The sequence below is a fragment of the Sorex araneus genome, chromosome X, assembly GCF_027595985.1.
Source record: "Sorex araneus isolate mSorAra2 chromosome X, mSorAra2.pri, whole genome shotgun sequence".
NCBI lineage: Eukaryota > Metazoa > Chordata > Mammalia > Eulipotyphla > Soricidae > Sorex > Sorex araneus.
In genome coordinates, this window is record NC_073313.1 from 363,567,139 (window position 1) to 363,588,057 (window position 20,919).

At 45.3% G+C, this 20,919-nt stretch overlaps 1 protein-coding gene across 1 annotated transcript in view; it reads right to left on the minus strand.

Moving 5' to 3' along the window:
- The window catches only part of ALK (ALK receptor tyrosine kinase), a 701,082-nt gene that overhangs the window by 157,917 nt on the left and 522,246 nt on the right, over window positions 1-20,919 (minus strand). Inside the window, exon 5 of the mRNA XM_055121497.1 lies at window positions 11,053-11,180. Within this exon, the coding sequence (XP_054977472.1) occupies window positions 11,053-11,180 (128 nt within the window). The remainder of the gene's footprint in view (window positions 1-11,052; window positions 11,181-20,919) is intronic.

Genomic DNA, 20,919 nt, shown 5'->3' on the forward strand with positions numbered 1-20,919 from the left:
CTGCATCACTCAATCAATGACCTAGACCTGCGAGGCAGGGCACCAAGAGAAGGCACCTCCCGTCTCTGCCCCGTAATTCTATGACTGTCCCTGAATTAGACAATTCACTGCTGATATATATATTTTTTTTGATGACTCACAACAGTGGCTTCTATCATGAGTCACCAAGGCCACAGATCAACACCCTCAACGTCAACTCTTCAGACAAAGTGAAGGGCAGAGCTAACCCTGTGCAACTTCCCTCCAGGTTCTAGGCACTGACCAGAGGGTGCACCCACCATTCAGTGAACTCTCACAGAGGTACTGGGCATCCGACAGTCTCGTTTCCTATATGAATTCCCGTATTGCACTGCAGAATAGAACACCTAGCATCATCCCGACAACTCAGGGTTCAAACCCGTGGTGATCTTATGCAAAACTTCTCTCCCTTCCTCCTCCGTGTAGGCACCCTCCCTTCCTGGTTTTGTTTTTTTGCCCATTTCATGCATTATGGTCTAGCTCCAAGAGAGAAAGGAACCCAGGGGGATGAAGCTGGAATGTCTGAATTCTGTCAGCAATGCAGGTGTGGGAAGCCTGAACTTGAGGAAGCTGGTGTGGGAGAGGGGGTGGATTGCAACCAAAGTCCGCACTGACATTTCTCCTACTATCTCTGGAGCTAATTTATCGGGTCCACTCAGCCGTCCAGCCATCGAGCTTAAGAAATGACTACTGAGTGGCCTTGGGGACCTGCAAGGGGAACTCGGCTTCTCAAGGCCCCTTATTCAGCACCAGCTGCAGCGGGCGATCTCATTAATAACTGGGGCTTAATCCTCCACATTCGGAGACTCCCATTACCCAAAACAATAATTTTTTTAATTACCCAGGCAGAGTGGCAATTGCATATTGAATACTAAGAATGATTTAAAACTAATAAATACTTTGGAAATTCCTGGGACATTTTAATGAATTAAAACTTATGAAATATTTATAAGCGGTAACAACATCATTTAGTACCATTAATAAAATAAATACATTAGTCAGGGAATGAAATTCATTATTATTTTACTACTAGACATTGATGTCAATGACAGAATATTGCTCCAAATTACTTGTAAAATGGACCAATTATTTTAGTGTGATTAATCTTTTCAATTATTTCTTTTATGTAGTTGTAATTTGGAAGTAATTTTCTTCTTGGAGGACAATGACCTCAGTGGAGGTTTCCTTATTTATTTATATTTAGCACCCTTTTCGCATCTTCTCCTATTTCCAGGTGTTCTCCAATGGTCGATTACTGCAGTCTTCCAAGCAACCATTATTATTCCCAAGCACTTTGCAGGGTCTTTAAAAATCGTCTGTATTTGTGCTTAAGGATTAAGGAAGTCAACCAATAGCCAGTGTACATCAGCAGGGAGGGTCGGGTCCCTCAAATTCTCTCCTGGTCCTACCACCTGGGTTTGGCTATTCCAACCCCCGAGTCTCACTCTACTTGTAGGATCAGCCTACTTAGAGGCTCTTTCTGTTCTCCAGTAATCCCCTGGAAGTAAATAGCCCTGCTCTGTTCTTCACCCACTCCCAAAGGATGCTGAGCTTGAGTCACAAAGGGAAAAATGTCATAGCAGAGATAAATGCGGAAGAGAGCCAGCTTCCTTTGACGTCAGAGTGGAGATCTGGCAGTGACTCTGGTAACTTTCCCTCCCTGGATGGTTCAGACAAGGCGCAGACACCAGTGAGAAGGGTGAAGTCTGGGGACAGGCCTGAGTGGTCAGGCAGGATGACTCAGCCCTGGTTCTGCAATGAGAACATTCACTGCTGAATGGTGGGGGTGAAAAGGGCGAAGGCATTCATCACGCTAAGCCCTCCTGTGGTAGGGCTTCTACCCATCATTTGTGCTTTATCATTGTGTATTACTATCACAGTGCATTGCTAGACCCAAACAGCAGAAACTAATACTATTAGCTCCATTTACTAATAAGAAAACCCAAATGTCTAAATTAACAAAACAAAACACAACACCCAGGTCTTCTGGGCTCCAAGGGATGGTGAGTGATGCCTATCTGCTTGACTCCATAGCTTGTCGCCCTTTCTGTCCTACGTGCTATGAAGAAAACTTTTACTCAGTGCTCACTGCGTGAAAAGCACCGTTCCTTGCTGATTGAGATACAGAGATGAAAACAAATGACAGCCTTTCATTCCCGGAACTTAGCATCTCTGAGCAACACGGACACAACTTCAGAAAAAAGCAGACGATTTCCAAACAGCCACATTTGGCGGCACAGTTTGGTACTGAGACTTCTTTGGACGACACAGCATCTGAGTTGTGGGAAAGGGGCAGATTTGAGCGACAGCTCTTGGGGGGTCCGGGAGAGGAACAGCTTTTCAGGAGGAGATGCTTGAGGTTGAAGTCTGGGGAAACGTGCAGGATTACTGTGGCAAGTGAACTTACTGTTCACCTGCAGTCCTCAGCCAATTATGGTTGGACATTTTGAGAGTGAGAAGGGGAGAACTTGGCGACGAGACTCACCCCTCACCAAGAACACAGGAAGACCTCTTTGAGGGCACCAGGCTGCAACCCTGGACCCTGCTTGACTTTCCCCTCAGGCAGCGCCTCCAAGATGCAGTCTAGGCTGTGGCTGCCTTTGGTTGCATCACAGATTGGCAGTGTCCCCCTGGTCACCTAGTTGGCAGCTGGTTATCATCATCAACACTATCAACTTTTACAGGGGATGTCAGAAGATCCCCTTTTGTCCTGGCGAGTAGTGTGGCCCCCCCAAAAATGGGCCATAGCCAAGGAGTTAAGGGCTCCCTGTTGTAAAGGTTTTGGGGCCAGGTGAGGTGCAGAGAGATCAGGAGCTTGGACGTCAATGTGAACATCCCCTCCCACCAAGTGCCACTTTCTCTCCTATTCCTTATGATAAAAGTCTGTTTTGGGACAAGCATTCATTTGCTGCTATTTCTAGTTTAAATTAGAAAAAAATTCCGTGTGCCAATTCTGGGGGAACCCATCAGTGTGGCCTGGGATCTGAAGAGCTGGTTAGTCTGTGGCAAACTAACTAGGCAGGTAGGGAACTTAAATCCCCCGGCTACTGGTTTATAGCCCACTTTTCGGTCTTTCTGAGAAAGACACAGGAAACTGACTTGGAGGAAGGCATCTCTACAAAGCGAGCTCTCAGTCAATCAATGCCACTGGTGCCAATGAAATGTAAGTCAGGGAGCTCCTTCTGGAAACTGTTTTCGTGCAAAGAATGATAATCTGCAAGGCACTCAGTCCTGAAACAGACCGATGTTGGAGTGTTTGTATGAGCTAAGTGTAGTCTCTGTTTAGTGATCATCTATAGGATGAATAACTGAATATACAGGTCACAGATGGGTGGAGGGATGAGTCTACTGCATAGAGTTTTTGCTGGTGACCCCAGGACAGAGTGACATGTCTTCTGTTTTTCAACAGAGTAAGGTCCTGCTGGGCTGCTGCTTGCTGTTGGAACAGAGAGTGTCTCCTTTGGGATGGGCTGCCAGAAGCCCATGAGGTATTTCCTTACTTTGCTCAATTGGATTTTGAAATCTTCTCCAGGGGCTGACTGGTTACATACGGCTGGAAAGAGATTTAACTCTGTTCATCCAGTCTCCCTCCCTCCCTCCCTCCCTCCCTCCCTCCCTCCCTCCCTCCCTCCCTCCCTCCCTCTCTCCCTCCCTCCCTCCCTCTCTCCCTCCCTCCCTCCCTTTCTCTTTTTCCTTTTGTCCCCTCTTGGCCCAAGGAGGACAACACTGTTTACTGCACATCACTTCCTTTGGTGAAAAGGAGACAAGGCTGAAAGGCACTGCACAAATTTACTGGCAACATTCATCCTAGCTCTGTAACTTCTACTTCAAAACCAGGGCCCACAGGGATGAGAGCACACCAGGTAAACATTGCCCCTATTCCAAGTGTACAAGCCTGGGCTCAGTATTAATCATTTAGAGATGGTATGGTTCATGTAATTTTTTTTTAAATTCTGTTTTCAGTAAGTACAAAATCACAGGATCAAAACCCTTGAGTTAATAAGTGAGTTAGAAATAAGAATGTCGGGCTGGAGAGAGAGAGCATGGAGGTTAAGGGGCTTGCCCTGCACACGTCTAAATCCATTTCAATCCTAGCTCTACACATAGTCCTTCAAGCACAGTCAGGAGTGATCCCTGGACACAGAGTCAGGCATAAGCCCTGAGCACAACTGGGCATTGCCCAAACTCCCTCACCCAATGATGAAACTATCCAGTGGTTCTCATGACACCCCATTATGGGGGTGGGGTAGGTGTCAAAGAGTAAGGCCAGTTAGGTTCTGGGTCCTCAGACTCACTCCCCTTGGACGGTTCTACCTGTATAGTTTTACATGATGAACTTGAACTTTTAAAACTAGATTCTGTGGTTTACATTACTGTTAATAATGGTTATTTCTCATGCACATAATTCTAACACCACACCCATCACCAGGGCACCCCTCTTCCCTGATCACTGATTCCCCAGTGATCCCCATTACCCCTCTTCCCCGCATCTCAGTTGGGTGGATCAACTCTCCCATTAAGTTGCCTTTGGGCCTTTGTTGATACCTGGTTGTATATATTTTTTTTAAAAAATTATTGAATCACCGTGAGATAGTTACAAGCTTTCATGTTTGGGTTACAATCACACAATGATCAAATACCCATCCCTCCACCAGTGCACATTCCCCACCACCAATATCCCAGGTATACCCCCCCTTCCCCACCCTCCCCCTGCCTCCATGGCAGACAATATTCCCTATACTATCTCTCTACTTTTGGGCATTATGGCTTGCAACACAGACACTGAGAGTTCATCATGTTTGGTCCACTATCTACTTTTGGCATGCATCTCCCATCCCAACTGGTTCCTCCAGCCATCATTTTCTTAGTGATCCCTTCTCTAGTCCATCTGCCTTCTCCCCTTCGCTCATGAAGCAGGCTTCCATCTTTAAGTCCCACATAGGAGAGAGATCATTCAGTACCTGCCCCTTTCCTTCTGACTAACTTCTCTCCACTTGTTGAACTTCTATGCAAGTTTGTTTCTGGAAGAGTTTCTTAGCCTCCAAGAAATGTCTAAAGACCATGGATCTAGTTCAAAGACCCTCATTTAGGGCCCAGCGGGTTTAAAATAGTTTCATTTCTCTACCTCTTTGGGAATGTGTGTGTTAAAATATCCAGGTGAGTAGGACTACATCAGACACCTTGGATTTCTCCCTATTTTGAACTAGAGAAGTGAAATCATCCTCCTGGGTAAGGTGAGGTTCATGATATTCTCTGTGGAAAAGATCAGAAGAGGTCAAGCATATGAAAGCCTCTCTACAAGGTGAGCATAGATTAGACCAGTGGCTTTTAACCTTTCTACGTCTGTACACCAACATGCTTCCGGGGTGCAATATTGAAGACCATTTGGATTAGATGTCATATTGGTGGTTTCCTTCTTGCTAAGAAGCGTTAGTGAGCCAGAGATGGCTCTGGCATGGGAAACTGCAGACATGTAGGTCCCAGGTCACTCAGGGCTGCAAGCAGCACCTTAGCTCTCCTAGATGCCGGGGAGGGGAAACATAAATGGGGAGTGCCAACTCTGAGCCCGTGGAAGTGGTAAATCTAAAGAGCCTTTGATCAATCTGGACAAAGAGTGACAAATTCCACATTGGTTTCTAGAAACAGCCTAGATAACTAGAAGGTAGAAGTAGCTAGCACGTTTGACATGTCACTTATTTTGATGCCAAAGTTCAAGATGAATCTCTGGATGGTTGTCCTTGCCATTTCCCCAAGTTGACGGAGGCCAGGAGACAGAGAAGAGGCCCTTTGTGGCTCTTTCAACCATGACGTTCCAGGTAGAAGCAAGGACTTGTAGCAGAGAACACAGAAGTAGAGCAAATGTTCCACCCACCCCTGGGAAACTGCAGACATGTAGGTGCAACACTGGCTCTCTGTGCTTTGATTTCTCCATTCATTTCTAAGAAGTTATAAGCCACTGTCATTCCCGTTGCTCATCGATTTGTTCGAGTGGGCACCAGTAACGTCTCTCATTGAGAGACTTATTGTTACTGTTTTTGGCATACCCAATACGCACAGGTAGCTTGCCAGGCTCTGCCGCTCGGGCTCCATACTCTTGGTAGCTTGCCGGGCTCTCCGAGAGGGACGGAGGAATCGAACTTGGGTCAGCCGCATGAAAGGCGTTCGCCCAACCTCTGTGCTATCGCGCCAGCCCTCTAAGCTAAGAATAATATCTCATAGCTCTGTTGCAAGGATTGATCTGTTAGTCTATGCATCATGCGTAGAACAAGACCTGACACATAGAAGTTACTAGATGGGTGCCAGTAATGATGCATAGCCACGTGGCTCAGTGACACTTATAGATTTTCCAAATCTCTTTCAAGAAAGTAGTCCCACCCCTCCTGATGTGTCTCTTTCTGCAGGAGTCTGAGCACAAGGGTCCTGATGGGTGTGGCGCGGAGCCCCCTTACTCAGGGGTGTCTTCTGTAGAAAGGATTTTCTAATGGTGAAGGGATTGTGTGGAACCCAGCCTTGGTGTTCCTGGGAACCAGTCCCCCCCACCCCCTCAGTCAGTGCTCAGTACTCCAACTGATCTTTGGAGATCAGGGAAAAAACCTCTTCCAAGCAATTTCTACTCGCTGCTATTTTCTTTGGGAAGTAGCAGAGTAATCGCCCACAGCTATCGAGGCAGGAGCAGCATTTATCAATTGATTGATTAACCAATCAGTCAACAAGTATTTATGCGGTGTTTCTTATGTGTTTAGCACTGCGTTAACTGCCCCCTGGAGAAATAAAAGAAATATAAGACAAGGCACCGAACCTTAAGTTAGGGTCCCAAGATGATGAATTGGGAAATAATTATAAAACAACTACTAAATTTAAATGCACTGAGCAGTCTTCCAAGAAGAATTTCTATAACTGCAAGTGCCATTTGGGTATATTTCTGCCCCGAGCTGCATCTTCAGCAATGAGACAGTGTTCAGAATGGCGGGCCTGGGACAGAGAAGAATATCCCTGCCCTAGGAACGTGTCTGTTGACAGGGATGGGTGTGAGACCCGCAGGCATAACACTGGACAGGCACCATGGGCACATTGTAAAGCCTCTTGAAAATCAGATGAGCAATCAACATGGTCTTGATGCCAGCTCAGCTCTATGACCCACCAGCTGGGGTGCACCTAGTCCTTCACTTCTGGGGTCCTCACAGGGGGCCAGTTCAGTCCCAGAGTTTTGTTATATTTTTATGTGGGAAGTAATAAGAAGCTACTCTAGTTTCACAGAAGTTCCACAAAGAAAGGGAATTTGGGGAGATTCATCTGACAGTTTGTGAAGAATGCGCACACATATCCGTAAGGTCCAATGGCTCAGGCCCGAGTCAAAACAAGCATTCATGAGTTGAAGCACCTGCTACCACAGCCCCCAAAGCACCATAAGGAGTTACCCTGAGCACTGATTCCTGATGGGACTGCCCCCAAACAGAAATTATAACCCTCCAGACTCATTCGCAGGGTTCAAACCTGCACCTCCAAGGTACTGACATGAATATTCCGCAGGTCCGTGGCCCGGGGTATAAAGTCAGTGGCAGCCACGGGAGCAGCCTCATAGCTACAGACAACTTGCAGGGCAGCTGCAAGCCTAGAAAGAGCTCAGAGAGGCAGGAGAACGTGTGAGCTACTCTTAAGGATAAAGACAGCTCTAGCCTCTCCGTAGCCCGCGGACACCAGCATGCTGCTCAGATGGACCAGGTGGCTCCGAGTTCGGCTCTATCTTTCTCCAACTTAATGACCATGGCATCTGCGAGCTTCCATCTCCACATCTGCAAGTGAGGTGCACGTAGCTGCTCCTCGGCATGACAAGAAAGCTCCTGGGAGATAACTAACACACACCAAGGGGTGGGGACCTGGTCCTCCAGGCACTGTCAATGTTGGCGTCATTGCTTTCTAACTGAGCATCTATTTTATTGGGTGTTAGACACGAAGGAGATGTAAGGAATTGGAGAGGGAAGAGGCCTGGCCTCTGCCTTGATGGAGCCCCAGATATATGTCACTGCTTAGGTAGAGGGGATTCCTCCAGTGGCCCTGGAGAGATATCTGGGTTAATTAAAAGGGGCCTCTCTTCCTGTTGGGCCAAGGAAGAGCGGTGGAATTCTCGAGATGAGCTATTTCTCAGACTGTCTGTGCTTAGTGATGAGGGGGCCAGGTAACTGTCAGAAAGTGGAACAGGCTCCCTTGTTGACTTGTGCACAACCCTGGCGACTTGGTCACCAATTCTGATTACTCCCATTCAAAGATACCCCAACTTTGACCTAACATATCCCCTTCATGACCTAACCAAAGCAAGGGCCTTGGAAAATAGCTCTCTCCAGCAAGTCTGGCTCCCCAGTTGCTCCCTCTCTTCAGTTCTATGAGTGTAGACTCAGGACACAGCCTCTGTTTGCAGCCAAATCTCATCCACGCTCATGCTATGCACCTGGATTTGTTGTTCGGAGACAAGATCTCAGGCAAAAGTGGCCTCCATCTTTTCTTCTCTACTCTTAATTACACGGATTTAATTACATGGATCTCTCTCAATGGCCCTCATGGCCACAGGTGTCCAACTGAAAGTGTTCAGAGAACATCTGCATCCCTATGAACACTTTGTTCTGGAGTCTCAGAAAGAAGGTAGCCTCATAAACAATGCCAAGAGAACCTTCCCAGGCCTCTGGGCCAATCCACCTTCCCTAAGGAGCCCAAGAGAGTGTTCTGTACTCCCTCCTCTAAGGGAGTATATCTTGCCAGAAGATGCATTTCCTGGATCATTGGAGAAAGTGAGAGAAATCCATTATTTTGGTTTCTTAAGGTAGTGAAACAGATGAGAAATAGGTCTTTTAAATTCTGCAAGAGACTCATTGCAAATGCAACATAAACTCAGAAAAAGAACTTTGTAGGTGAAAGGCAGTGATACAGGCAAGGGAGGAAAGGTTTTCCCAACTGAGTGAAATTCAAAGGCATAAGGAAATTTTGCAGAAGCCTTTGTGCTGGGCTTGATACTTGGAGCTTTGCAGCCTCCCATTGCCCTCCCTCGACATTACTCAAGTGAGACTAGGCCAGTACATGGAAATGATACCTTCTTCCTGTCACAATCTTTTTAATTGGCATCATCTCAACCAATGGTCTCTTTTGGACGGTACATAGACCCTTGTCATCTTGCAAAGATTGATGGCGTCCAGGGGCATTCACAAATCCCCAAGTTTGGGAGTGAGGAAACATTTGTACAAGCTTCTTGGCTTCTGCCCAAATCACATGTTTCTTGTACATTGTTTCACATCACAGGTTCAACCGCCTTTTCAACTTGAACTGGAGTTCAATCTATCACATTATGGTGATTTTTCTTTTCCCCACATGTAAACCAGTTTTCGATTAAAGAAAAGCAAAACCCTCCTTGTGGATCTTCTTGCAAGACCAGCAGAAAATGAAGAGCCACAGCAGCATGAGGAGACCACCTAAGATACGAAAAGATACAAACCCTACAGCAAATTTTTCTGTGCACCGGCTTTAAGAGGTGGGAGACAACAACGAACAGGTCTCTACCTGTAACGAAGGGCTTTGCGTGGTGGGTTTTCCTGGGTCTTCACAAACAGGTTCAATGTACAACTTCTATCTGGGAGTGCCATGGGGTTCCTTCCTGCCCATACTGTTCTTGGACTTCTCAGACTGCAGGTTCCCTAGCACAGGTGAGAGCCTCTTCCCTAGCAAAAATCTGGGAAGATGCAAGTATAGCAGGAGAATAACAAGCGACTTCCTCCTAAAGATTTCAGTCTCTTAGGGGCTGGAGCGATAGCACAGCGGGTAGGGCGTTTGCCTTGCACGTGGCCAACCCGAGTTCGAATCCCAGCATCCCATATGGTCCCCTGAGCACCGCCAGGGGTAATTCATGAGTGCAGAGCCAGGAGTAACCCCTGTGCAGAGCCAGGTGTGACCCAAAAAGCAAAAAAAATAAAATAAAATAAAGATTTCAGTCACTTAAGCCCTTCTCTTACATCTTCTCCCTAAGGGAAACGATAAGCATTTATCATTTTGACCCCAGCCCATCTGATGAATCAAGCAAAGACCAATCTCCTGTGTCTTTTGATAATTCATTCCATTCTACCTATCAATAAGATATTTGAAACCATGTATAATGAAAGGTACAGAAAAATAGAACTCTGAAAACTGAAATTGAATATCAAAATGGAAGAGCTACATCAACTAAAACTTATAGAGATTTTCTGTGATCAACTCTTACATTCAGTAAAGAGTTTCTTGAGTTGAAAGGTAAAAAAAGAAAAGAAAAAGAAACAAATTATTCTTCAAAGGAGACATACCTTCTCCTGTAAATAAATCTTAAAATAAGTTCACAGATGGGTCTTGTTCAAAGGGAATTTAATGGCATGGTGGATGCTATGATAATGGTTTTGTACAAGATAAGAGAACAAACTTTCATTTGTTGAATCATTTCCCATGGGGCATGCCTTGTACACATTCGACCCGGCAACCCATATGGTCCCCTGAGCCCCACCAGGAGTGATCCTTGTGCAAAGTCAGGAATAAACCTTGAGCAGAGCTGTGTGTGACTCCAAATCATAAAAAATAAAATACTTAGTTATAAATTTTAACTCAGGAGAAAAACAAAATAGTAATTATTTTGATATTAGTGATATGAGCAATGGGTATAAGCAAAGATAAAAAATGGCAAGTTGATCATTTGGGGATTGAGAATATATGGGGTTTCATTGTATTATCCAGTTTATTTCCTTATATTTGAAGTGTTCCCTTGATTTGAAAAAAAAATAGAAAATATCTAGCAGTCATGGAAGTTAAGGTCACATGTAACCCACCCAAAACTATCTTATTTGATAAAGATTTAAGTTCAACAGGTATGAACACTTTGAAAATTGACCAGTTAAACTAGGGAGCACTTGGCAATCAGCCCCTAACACTGTAGACGTCTCTCTAAGTGTCCACAATCCCAACCAATCATGGTGGCAGGCTACTGACAATGATCTACCAAGGGGATGAGGGGAAAGTAGATTCAGATACCTTCACTGCAGTTCTTCAGGGCAAAGAAGTCCACTGCCGACAAGCTGCGGTTTCCACTTGAGATGTATTCCAGAGCCACTCGAAACGGGTTCTCTGGGCGCCCGATTCTTCCCTGCAGCACTGTCCAACTGGTTGCATTGAAAAGGAAAGGAAGAAAGCATAGAAAAAGTGATGAGAAACAGGCTGAACCTGCAGTTCAGAATCTCCATTCTTCCTAGGTACTAAGAAATGAAAACTCAGTCTCTCTGGGGGAGAGTAACAACCCAACAACCCTCACAGCAGCACGCAAACCTGCTTATTTCTTGTCCAGCAAACTCAGAGAACCAATTCTCAGACCCACTGCTGCCACGGGTATTTCTTTGGTGACTCTGAGTTGGCATTTGCAGGCCTATGGACTCTTTCAGTAGCTAGTCTTACACACACACACACACACACACACACACACACACACACACACAAGAAACATGGCAGCAGAGTGAAGGAATAATCTTCAAAAGCATTTATCAGTGTCTTCATAATTATCTCTGGAAAGAATACTTGGCTTTGGAATTTTATCGGATGCTAAGAGCTCAAACCCCTCAGGTTTACTATGAGGTTACTTAAGGGAATCTAGCCAGGGTTATTTATTTAGTTCAGGAAAATTAAAGTGCACTGAAGCATGTCTTTTGGGGTAAAAGGTACCAAAGATTGACGTGGACTCTGCAGAAAGGTGCCAGCAGAAGAAGAAGGAAGCAGGCGAAATGTGGAACTCAAGCTCTATCTATAATCCAGGATACTGACACCGTCAGAGGGGAACAAAGAAGCTAAATGAACAGTTTTACACCTCACTCAGATCATGGGCCCCTGAGAAGAGCCTCCTGTTACTGATTAGAACATCACATTTATTTTCCAGTATTGATTCAGGTGCTTTAAAAGAACATAGTTATTTTGACAATTTTGTTTGGAGAATGGAAATTACTCAGGCTATTTCATATTTTCTTTAGTCTTGGAGCAAAACGGCTATATGACAAGTTGCAGGGACTGTATGTGTACAGTTAGATCAACTAAAGTGTGTAACGTTTTGACACACACTTCTGCCGTAATGTCATCATGTCATTATGGTGTATCCTGATATCTCCACTAGATTGGACTTAGGAACAGCAGTGCAGATGCTAAGAAATTGAGGGAAAGACTAGCTTCCAGCATGCCCTCTCACAAACATGAAGTGCTATGTGCTGTAAACTAGATTAGAAAATTAACAATTCAGAAGAGTTCAAGTTTCCCAGAGAGTACCTTGGTTAATAATTCCATGAACAAACTTTTTGGTTATAATTTTGCATAAACGATATGCATGTATGTTTATACATATATCCATATGATTTCTGTGACTGTGCTTTTGCACGACGTGGTCTGTCTTGAGACTGTAAATCTAGGGGCTGGAGCGATAGCATAGTGGGTAGGGCGTTTGCCTTGTATGCAGCCGACCCAGGTTTAATTCCCAGGATCCCAAGCACCACCAGGAGTAATTCCTGAGTAACCCCTGAGCATCGTCGGGCGTGACCAAAAAAACAAACAAAAAAACAGAAAGACCATAAACCTAGATTCCACAGTCATTTCAATGGTTGTCTTTGAAATTATCTGTTTATGGCCCCTGAGTTTTTCTTTTGATGACCATGCTGAGGTGGACCATGGACAACTTATCTCGATGCTGCCTCAGGACAGGTATTAGACCCCAAGTCAAAGTGCATGGGCATTTCACACAGAGGCTGACTGTCAACTCTTGCCAATGTGGATCATTTCTCCCATTGCTTGCTGCTTGCTAACTCTGGATCCCATCCCATTTTTTCTATCTCTGCTGACTTGGTGAAGGATGAAGGCATTGCCCTGGGCTATCTATGGACTTCCAGTGGGATGCTCTTGGAGGTTTCAAAACTCTGGTCTAGCCCTGTTTCAGGCATGCAGAGGGAGTCAGTTGAGTAAGAATTGAGTTTTGTTCCATTTTACGGTCTTCTGTAGTTAATCCAAATCATCAGAGCAAATGCCTCTGCCGTTTAATACAAGTGTATTAAGTTTTTTCACAATAGAAGCTGTAGAAGGGATTATTGCTGTTGTAAAGTTGGTTCCCTTTACTGTACCCAGCAGGATTTCCATCCAAAATAAAGCCAGTGCAATTGAATAAGGAAAAGGAAGCCTTTCGGCTTAAATGTGGGTCTGTCAAAGAAAGAAATATTTGAAAAGAAGAAGTAAATGCAAGGTTCTTAAGGAAAGAAGGGGAAAAAAACAAAGAGCAGGCTTTTTTTCTCATTCTTCTGGAAAAAATAAAGGACCCTATTTGAGGAAAGATGGTGTGAGAGGCATGACTATTCATATGCTGCCAAAATCGTAGCTCTCTGCTCTGTGGAATGACGGACCTTAAATCCAGGTACACAGTGGCCCTTGACAATGATTTCCATTTCTGTATTGGCACTAGCCCTCTGGATAAATGTGTCAAGAGTTTTAGGAATTAGTTTCTGAGTTACCGATGCAATAACTTTTGTCTGAAATTCTCTGGCCTCCCATAGTTTACTGCTGCAACTTTAATAACTTTCAGAGCCATTCCCAAACATGTATTTTATAATAAGGGAAGTTGGGACCAGAAAAGGGCAAGTATATACTTAAGGTCAGATTTGTTTGATACCATGAAAAAACCCTGAAAAATAAAATCATGCTCCATTTTGTTTATTTATATATTTTTAGAACATCTTAATCGTCCCAAAGTCCACTAATTAGAGTGCCTGATAGCCTCTTTATCCAGGGGAACTTTACTTTGCTTCCAAGGAGTTAGGTGCTGGTCTAACCTAGATCCTTCTCGACACAAAGGTGCAACTGAATCCGCATGCTGGGGCTTCCTGGTCTTCTTAGCATCGTGCCTTAATCAATCAATTTGATGGTGTGGGAAGCCCATCTGGACTTTGGGGAGCCAGGAGGGCTGTTTGGACAGCCTGTCACCATCCATTATCTTCCTGTGGTCTCTCTGGAGCTCTCCCCTTCTACTTCTAACTCTTTGTCTGATGACTTTGAACAAAACGCTTTATATTTGTATAACAAAGGCCTGATGGTTTTGTACAATTTCTGACCAATTGCATTTCAAACAGGAGAAAGTATCACCAGATTTGTATGAATTTGTCGAGAAAGAAACTGGCTACTCACTTATGCTGAGTGGCAATATCATGACAAATGAAGCAATAGAATTGCTTTGAAAGTCTCAGTCCCTAGAAATTGGAAGGAGCAGGTAGCAGATGACCCAGCTGAGCACTGATCCTGCGTCTTCATGAGACCTGCTTCCTAAGGACCTGCTCCTTTTCAGGTCTTAGTTTTATACCAGCAAACGAGAGGTGGTGTTATAATTATCCAAGCCTCCCTAGAAAAATGCTGGAGTTCTAGTGACACCAGTTTCTGAAAATCCTGAGAACCACAGTGGACAAATGATAGTGTAAGAAAGGTGGAAGAAAGAGTGATTCATAAAAGAGCCACAGCTTTACTTCTGAAGAGACCTTTTTTATCCCCTGTAAGGTACCAAACAAACTGGCCCACGATCCCATGATGGGTTACCTGCAGACCGAAAATTCAGGTCAAGTCTGTCACAAATGTTTGCTCTGCCTTGCTGGAGGGATTGCCAGGCTGGGTGAGGAGGACAGACAGGCCAGCCAGGAAGTGAAGCGTTGTCAGCAAGTGCTCTCACTAAGAAGTTCTGACATGGAAGAAAGAGAATCTGGCAGCTCCCAAAGCTCCCTACCAGGTTGACCTACATGTTGTACGGAAACTGGTCAGTCTGATGTGAGGCGCCTTGCTTATGAGATTGAAGGGTTGGCAGTCCTGACTTAGAGGATGAAGATATCTAGGTATTTTAAGCCCAGTATAACGGGGCATGTTTGACAGCTCATATTGGCCAAGGAGGGCAGTTGACAAGGCAGAGGAGTCTAGATTACTTTGTTGATGTGTGATAGACAAGTAGACATAATTTGACATCTCTCTCACTCACCAAAGAAAGCCTCCGGAACCTATGTGATAGGTACTGGAGTTCCTTTCTTTTTAAAAGAAAAAATATTAATTTCTAGGTTTGGGCCACACCTAGTGGTACTTGGGGCTTACTCCTGGCTCTACACTCAGGGATCATTCCTGGCAGTGCTAAGGGTACCATTTGGGATGCCAGGGATTGAACCCATATTGGATGAAGGCAAGGCAAGTGCCTTACCACTATGCTATCTCTTTGGCACTGGAATCCCTTTCTAAGATGGCTTTTTGCCCTTGCAATAGTTTGAAGCTTAGATTTAGTTTTCAAATAGACCGTCTAAGCTAAGTGAACTTGGGAAAATGAGTTCAGCTATCTCATTTTTCCTTTTCCTTATTTGAAAAATATTTGAGGGGAGTCCCAAGCAGTGCTTAGGAGCTCTAGGAGCCCCCCTGGCAATTCTCAGTACAAGGTAGTTTAATCTAAGGTTCTGAGAATGCAGAACTTCTCAAGTCCTGCAGTGCCCAGGATTACCGAGGTACCACTGTAGGGCCTCCAGAGTGCACCTGATGATGTTCTAGGTATCACACAGTGCCGGGGATCAAGCCCAAGCTAGGTACATGTCAGTAAAAGATCTCCTGGCTCCCCTGTTTCCTGTTTTCTTATTTTAAAGATGGAAGTCCTGATGGTTTACTCTCCAAATATTTGTAAAAATTTGTGAGGCGGATGTACACAAAGAAACATCCTCACTGGGAGACCAATAAGTAGGAGGTATTCTTACAGAAACCCCCAGCTTTCTTCATGGAACAGTATTCATACATGAATCTTTTTTTTCTCTTTTTGGGTCACACCTAGCGATGCACAGGGGTTACTCCTGGTTTTGCACTCAGGAATTACCCCTGGCGGTGCTCAGGGGACCATATGGGATGCTGGGAATCGAACCCGGGTTGGCCATGTGCAAGGCAAATGCCCTACCCACTGTGCTAATGCTCCAGTACCCCCATACATGAATCTTTCCACATCACAATTCAGTGAGGAGATTCCTAGGGGAAGGAGTGTAAGATCAAAGAAGGCTAAAAAGTATACCTGTGATTTATGAATATTAGTCACTGTATTATTCAACCAGGAAAATGCCTTGGGTAAATGGATCTCCACATATTAAACATAGCCCAAATGTTTTGGGTTGAACTACCCCCATATTAAAGTATAGTAGGGCTGTGATGGCTAATTAAGATTCAGCTCAGGCCCCCACAAAGGCCCCCTTCTCACTTTGTACTAAAAACTTCTTATTTGCCTTGGCATCTTTCTAGAACCCGTGGAAAGAGATCTTGTCTCTAGGTCCTGGATAGAATTTGCTGGACTCAATTGCACTTCCCAGGTATTTTTTGGTATACTGCTGCCATCTAGAAAAAGTATTCAATGCACTAAGGACCCTAAGAGAGTAGAATTTAGCTCTGCACTCCACTCAAGGTGCTTACAGACTAGAGTGAAAGAGAGAAAAAGTGTCAGAGGATATGATGAGTGGGAGCCTTACTCCCCTGCACTCTGGAACTTTGCAGACTGTGTGACCAGGACAGGAGCACTGGAAAATGTGCTAGGAAGAGGAGACAGGCAATAGACTAGATATATTGCAGAATATAATGCAAAAATAGTCTGGTGCGAGGCTAAGAATTCCATGGGCAGTATGTTCTGGAAACAGGTGGTCCAGTCTCAGGGACCTGTGGTTCTTATTGGCCTCTCTTGGACGACACAGTGCAGGGAGGTAGATCACTCCTCATGGTGTCTCCAATGCCTGATACATTGCAGATGTTTAGCAAATAGGTGATGAATGAGGGAACATGTGCATGAATAGATTTCTGTTCAATCAAACAAGAGTCTGACATTCTTGGTCAAAATTTATAATATCATGGAGCTGAATTAATCTGAAAGGCCATGTCAGATTTTGCCAGTGACTGACCTCTATTTGAACCATGACAGTGATTTCTTTTAAGTAGAGGGTACCTAATGGATGCATGGCTGCATGGCGGAGGTTAATGGTTGGCTCATGATCTTGCTCTTGGCTCCCATTGGCTCACAAGCCCCTTTGCAAAGGTGTAGGAGGAGTCACACCATAGTTTCCATCCCTAGAGGTCTACTTTATGCTCTGCTGCTAGCTGAATTTGACCCAGGTCTGACTCCACAGTCCTCTGACCATCAGTTTTCACTGTGCTTTCAAGTTCCTGGAGATTGGAACCCGTGTCTTCCTGGGGTTCTATGTCTATGCAGGATGCTTGTGTAAAAACACAAAAGAAGAAGAGGGGGCCCAGCGGGGCTCTATCTCTCCCGCTGCCCGCGTTCGGTAGTCTCGCGCCACTTCCCCACCCCGGGGAGGTTGATGGCGATGACGAGGGCCAGGCTGGTTGGTCTCACTCGCAGTTTATTCCAATCTCCGTTCCCGTTCTGCTTCTCTCACTCGCCCCCGCTCACTCGCACTTCTTTCGCCTTGAGCTCTGCTTCAGGGTCTCCCCTGCTTCTGTCTGTCTCTCTGTCTCTGTCTCTGTCTCTGTCTCTGTAGTCTCTCCTCTGGTCTCTTCCAACCGCTCTGTCTCTGATTCTGTGTCTTCTTTGCTTCTGTGTCTTCCTATGTGTCTTCTTCTGTCTCCCCTTTTCTTCTTTCTCCCCCTTCTCTTCTATCTCTCCCCAATGCCCCACAGTCTTAGTTTATACAGCAAATTACATAGGGTGGTGACACAAAGGTGGGTTTAACATCAACAAATCAACAAAGAAGGGTAAGACCATTTCTTGAGGAGATTAACAAAATCTCATCTAAGGAAATCTCATCTAAGGGGATCCACTCAAGGGTGGGGGCCCAAACAAGGGTGTATCAGGGTGTGAGCTGGTAATCTACTTAAATAGTTGTAGTAAATCTACTTCTAATATTTCTAACAATGTTATTATGCATGAGCACAGTAAGAGATATAAAGTTTGGTTTTTCCTGAGGACATCTCCAGACCACAGTCCTCAGGCCAGGTTAATCTTCTTAACCCCAGCAGGATCCAAACCTCATCATTAATTTTGGATCATGACAGCATTGTCCATGATCATGCCCTCAACTTATAGTTGAGTATTGTGGCACTTTGGCCTGGCCCATTTCGATGCCAGGGTAGCACATAACTCACCGCTTGTCCTGGATCCTTCCTGTCCCTCGTTGGGATCCTGCTTTTGGGGTGCTAGGAACTGAGGGCAACTTGAGTTAAGAAAGCAGATGCCCAGGAGTAAATATTATTGGAGTCAATCAACTCCCAAGTTACAAGCACAATATTGTCTTCCTGTGTCCATACAGAAAGGACATTGCTTTAAGGTAAACTATGTTCCCTAAGGCAAGGCTAAAAGGACAAACCCTATGTTATCCTACAGATGCTGGTGGACATGGCTGGGAATCTGAATCTAAAAGACGGGGGTCATTCTCTTCTGGAAGTTGCTCACAAACGCTAGTCACTAGCTGGCTGAGATCCTTGCCGGGCCTACCAAACTCAGGGTGTAGGTTGAGGAGGATAAAAACATAAAAACCACTTGAGCTAGACTGCTTAGCCTCATTGCTCACACCAGGTGGAAGGCTGCCTAGCACAGGCTGTTCTGACATGCGTGCCTTCATATACATGTCTCTGCTGAGGCTCTTGACGAGTGCCTGGTGTGGGTGTGAAGATTTCACAGAAACAAGGAATTGAGCCTGTGGGAACACGTCTAGATCAATACGGGGGAAACAGTCTACTGCACTGTCCTCCCCAATCTATATCTTAAAGGAGAGAAACACGTACGTTTCAAGTTCTCCTAAAATATACCTTGTAGTAACTCTGCAGCAAATATAAAGCATTCAGCACTATTTTTTATCGTTTCCATTAAATCAACCTGCATTTAAAGCATTTTTATGGGAGATAGCAAGGGGAAAGAATGCCAGATCAATGTAAATTTTAGTGGGGTGTCCTTTGTTGCTAGTTAATTTTCTGCAATAATATCAACACTTGTGATGTGGCTGGGGCTCTTTTATTGAGCCACCTTTAGCTTTGTTAATCCCTTGTCCTTCCCATTTCCACCAGATGCCTGTGCCATGGAGGGATTGCCATCTGGATGGAAAAAAAGTCGCAGGTTGACTCAGGATGTGGTGGAGTCACCCTGAGGTTAAGGGTGGGCTCTCCCCCTGCTGGAGGGAGCAGGGTGGTCAGAGGGTGCTGAGTCAGGAACTGGCTTGCTGGCCACAGGTGGACTGGAACTTGAGTATCTGGGAGGTGGGGTTTTATCTGACATGCTGTGTGTGCGATGGAATCTGCAGGGTGACCCAGATTTTTTTTTAGATTTTTTTTTTCTTTTTGGATCATACCCGGTGATGCACAGGGCTTACTCTTGGCTCTGCACTCAGGAATTACCCCCTGGCAGTGCTCAGGGGACCATATGGGATGCTGGGACTAGAACCCGGGTCAGCTGCGTGCAAGGCAAACTACCCGCTGTGCAATCACTCCAGCCCTGACCCGGATTTCTTGGCTTGGTTGGCTCTGGAGTTACAGGGGGCTGAAGAAATGTTATAGAAGACGGTACTGCCCCCAACTCTCCCTTTCCTCTACTGAGTAAAGGAAAAGAGTGGGGGACTAGAGAGTTAGTTGCAGTGGCTAGGGTGCTTTCCTCGTACATAACAGACCCAACTTTGGTCCTCAGCCCCTCATAGGGTCCCCTGAATATCACCGGAAATGATCCCTGAGCACAGAGCCAGGAGTAAGCAATGAGCACTGCTGGGGGTGACCCCCACATTTTAAAAAAAGGCTTTTAAACACTCCTTTTCCCGGTCTCTCACTTTGTTTTCATTTGCCTCGCTCTCTCTTTCCCTTCCTCTGTCCCTTGACTTTCTCCTTTATCCTTTCTGACGAACATATTAAGAGCTGAATCTTGGGAACCAGACTTCTTGTTTCATCAGCGCAGCCGCTTATGGGCTCTGACCCTTGGCCGGCTCCCTAATCTCAGCTCCCTGCATCCAATTCCGGCATCGAGAAGTAGAGGTGGTGATGAACTGGGACAGGGCTGGTGGGAGGGTCTAAGGGAGGAGCCATGTGAGCACGTGGCTGACACTCGCCCTGCATTCACCCCCACCCTCTCCTCAAGATGTCAGAGCTTCTCTTTTGTCCTAAACTCTGTTGGCTGATGATGACTAGGGCAGCACACTTTTTCTGGGCCTTGAGGGTAGCCTCCCAGCCGAGAAAGCCAAACCTTCTGGTCTCCTTTCATCCCTCGGCACGGAGATGAAGCAGAGATGTGTGAACATTGTTTGAGATACACAATGCACATTGGTTGCGTTTGTTGGTGCGTGCCCTCATGTGTGTGTTGCCTTCGAGAGTAGCAAAGGCCTCTCGTCTTCACTTTATCTCATTTAATTTTCACAATAAATGCATGAGATAGATATTATCAGACTTGTTTCGTGAATGAGAAAATTGAGGTTTCAGAGAGCTCAGAAAACTTGGCCCAGGTAGTAAATGGCAAGAGGCGATAGGAATCCCAAATGGCTTCTCTTCCAAACTTCGACGCTTTTTAGTAGACTGCACTCAGGTTTTGATTTTTGCTAAACAGAAACAAATTTTTTTCAGAGAACTTTTTGGTGGCAAAGGACTGGCTCCTGTTTTCACAGCAGTACTCCAACAAGGGTTCTGCCAGAAAGGATCTCTTCCTGCACGGCTTCTGGATCTTGCCCCTCTGCATCTCTCTTCCTCCTCCTCCTTTTCCTCCTCCTCCTCCTCCTCCTCCTTGTCATCATCATCATCATCATCAACAGGGAGCACTTAGGCTAGGGGAGGTAGGCATCTGCCTAGAAGCTGAGAACTGCTTCTCTCGACTCTGTCCACTGTATCCTTGAAAGTCAGGGATGGATACCTTCC